Here is a 1,901-nt window from a genome sequence, read left to right as displayed (position 1 = left end):
AGGGTTTCTCTCCAGTGTGGACTCGCTGATGAACTTGCAAATGTGATTTCTGACTAAAGCTCTTACCACACACAGTGCATTTGTAGGGTTTCTCTCCCGTGTGGATTCGCTGATGGGCTTGAAGACTTGAGGTCTGACTAAAACTCTTACTACACACAGAACATCTGTAGGGTTTGTCTCCAGTGTGGACTTGTTGATGTTCTTGAAGATGTGAACTATGAGTAAAGCCCGTACCACATACCTCACATTTGTATGGCTTCTCTACAGTGTGGATTCGCTGATGGGCATGAAGCTGTGAACTCAGTCTAAAGCCCTTTCCACACACAGCACATTTGTAGGGTTTCTCTCTAGTGTGGACTCGGTGATGAACTTGAAGATGTGAACTCCGACTGAAGCCTTTCCCACACACAGCACATTTGTAGGGTTTCTCTCCAGAGTGGAACCTCTGATGACCATGAAGATATGAGCTACACATGCAGCCTTTCCCACACACAGCACATTTGTAGGGCTTCTCTCCTGTGTTGATTCTCTGATGAATTTGCAGATGTAAGCTTTGACAGAAGTCTTCACCACACTCACCATTCCTACTGAATTTCTCTTCTGTGAGAACACTTTGATGAGTGCAAAGCAGCGAGCTATAACTGATGCCATCCCCACACTCACTACACATATGAGATTTTGCTCCTAGGTGTAACTGCTGATGAAGTTCAAGACTGGGGCCAAAACTGAAGCCTTGTCCATTCTCATGGGAATTCTGCTCTCCTGCATGAACTCCATTATGCTGAAATGATGTCTTCATGAAACATTTTCCACAATTCTTGTGGCTACATGACTTCTCACCTTTATGTACTTCCTGATCATCATCATGGTCATGAGAGGTCTTTTTAATATCACAACCATCACACTTACACAGTTTACATTTCCCATCAAACTGCTGACACCTACTCTGATAATTCTGTGACTCTCTCCAGAGATCCCAGGCGGTCTTACTTGGAAAATCTTGATTTTTTATACTATTGGCACTTTGAACTTCCCCTTTAACCTTTATTACATAGTTCTCATCTTCAGAAACCTGAGTAGATTCTGTTGCCCACAACTGGCAGAAGGAATCGCCTTGAATTGGCAAATCAGACCTCTTGCCTTGTAGATTTATTATCAAGTCTTGATTTCTGGTTAACTTACTCATAATTTGTTCCCATATTGGCCAGCACACAAGGTCTTCATGAAAAAGGTCTCTTAATCCAACTTGTTGAAGAGTCTCTATCTCATTTTGATTCCGGTATCCTGAAAGGATAAGAATTCAGAGATGAAAATGAGGAAAAATGAATATTTACTCAGAAATAAAAATATTTCACCAGTCAACCACACCGGGAGACCATATTCGATCAGCTTGGACTTTGTCATTGGCTTTTTCATGCCTATGAAAACGAAGAGGTGATGAGTAGGCTCCTATCCACTAAGTGTTAAGGAGACTCACTTGGAACTATAACAAGACTTAACTATGAAGTCAAAATTAGAAATAGATAGCTACAGAGCAGGGAACTTCCTCAGCAAAAGTAAAAAGGATATATAATATTCAACTAGTGAACAACTGGAAAAAAATAGAAAACTCATTTCCATATCTTATGGGAGTAAAATTCCTAAGATAATTGTTGCCACTTAATTTGGCTGAATTTTATGATCAACGTGAATGGCTAATATTCTCTTCCAGGCTTTGTACATATGTATTTGTACATATGAGAAGGTGCTGTGGAAGCCAGCATACAGGATGGTCCCCAATGATTCTGCCTCCTGATGTCCATCTCCTATCAAATCCCTTCTCACAATGTATCAGGATTGATCTGTGAAGCCAATAGAATATGGCAGAAGTGAGAGTACATCACTTCCAAGGTTAGGTCATA

General features: G+C 40.8%; 1 protein-coding gene across 1 annotated transcript; it reads right to left on the bottom strand.

Annotated features, from left to right (window-relative positions):
• Positions 1 to 7: 7 nt before the first annotated feature.
• On the bottom strand, positions 8 to 1,288 carry LOC102239235 (zinc finger protein 233-like; the record flags this gene model as incomplete). Its single annotated transcript, XM_005853032.2, has 1 exon — positions 8 to 1,288. A coding segment is annotated over one exon (1,281 nt), but the record flags the coding sequence as incomplete, so codon positions are not given.
• Positions 1,289 to 1,901: the final 613 nt, after the last annotated feature.

Source organism: Myotis brandtii, unplaced genomic scaffold (genome assembly GCF_000412655.1).
Source record: "Myotis brandtii unplaced genomic scaffold, ASM41265v1 C42649140, whole genome shotgun sequence".
NCBI classification, from domain to species: Eukaryota; Metazoa; Chordata; class Mammalia; order Chiroptera; family Vespertilionidae; genus Myotis; species Myotis brandtii.
The sequence above is the reverse complement of the archived record's forward strand: the minus strand, read 5'-3'. Positions and strand labels throughout refer to the sequence as shown.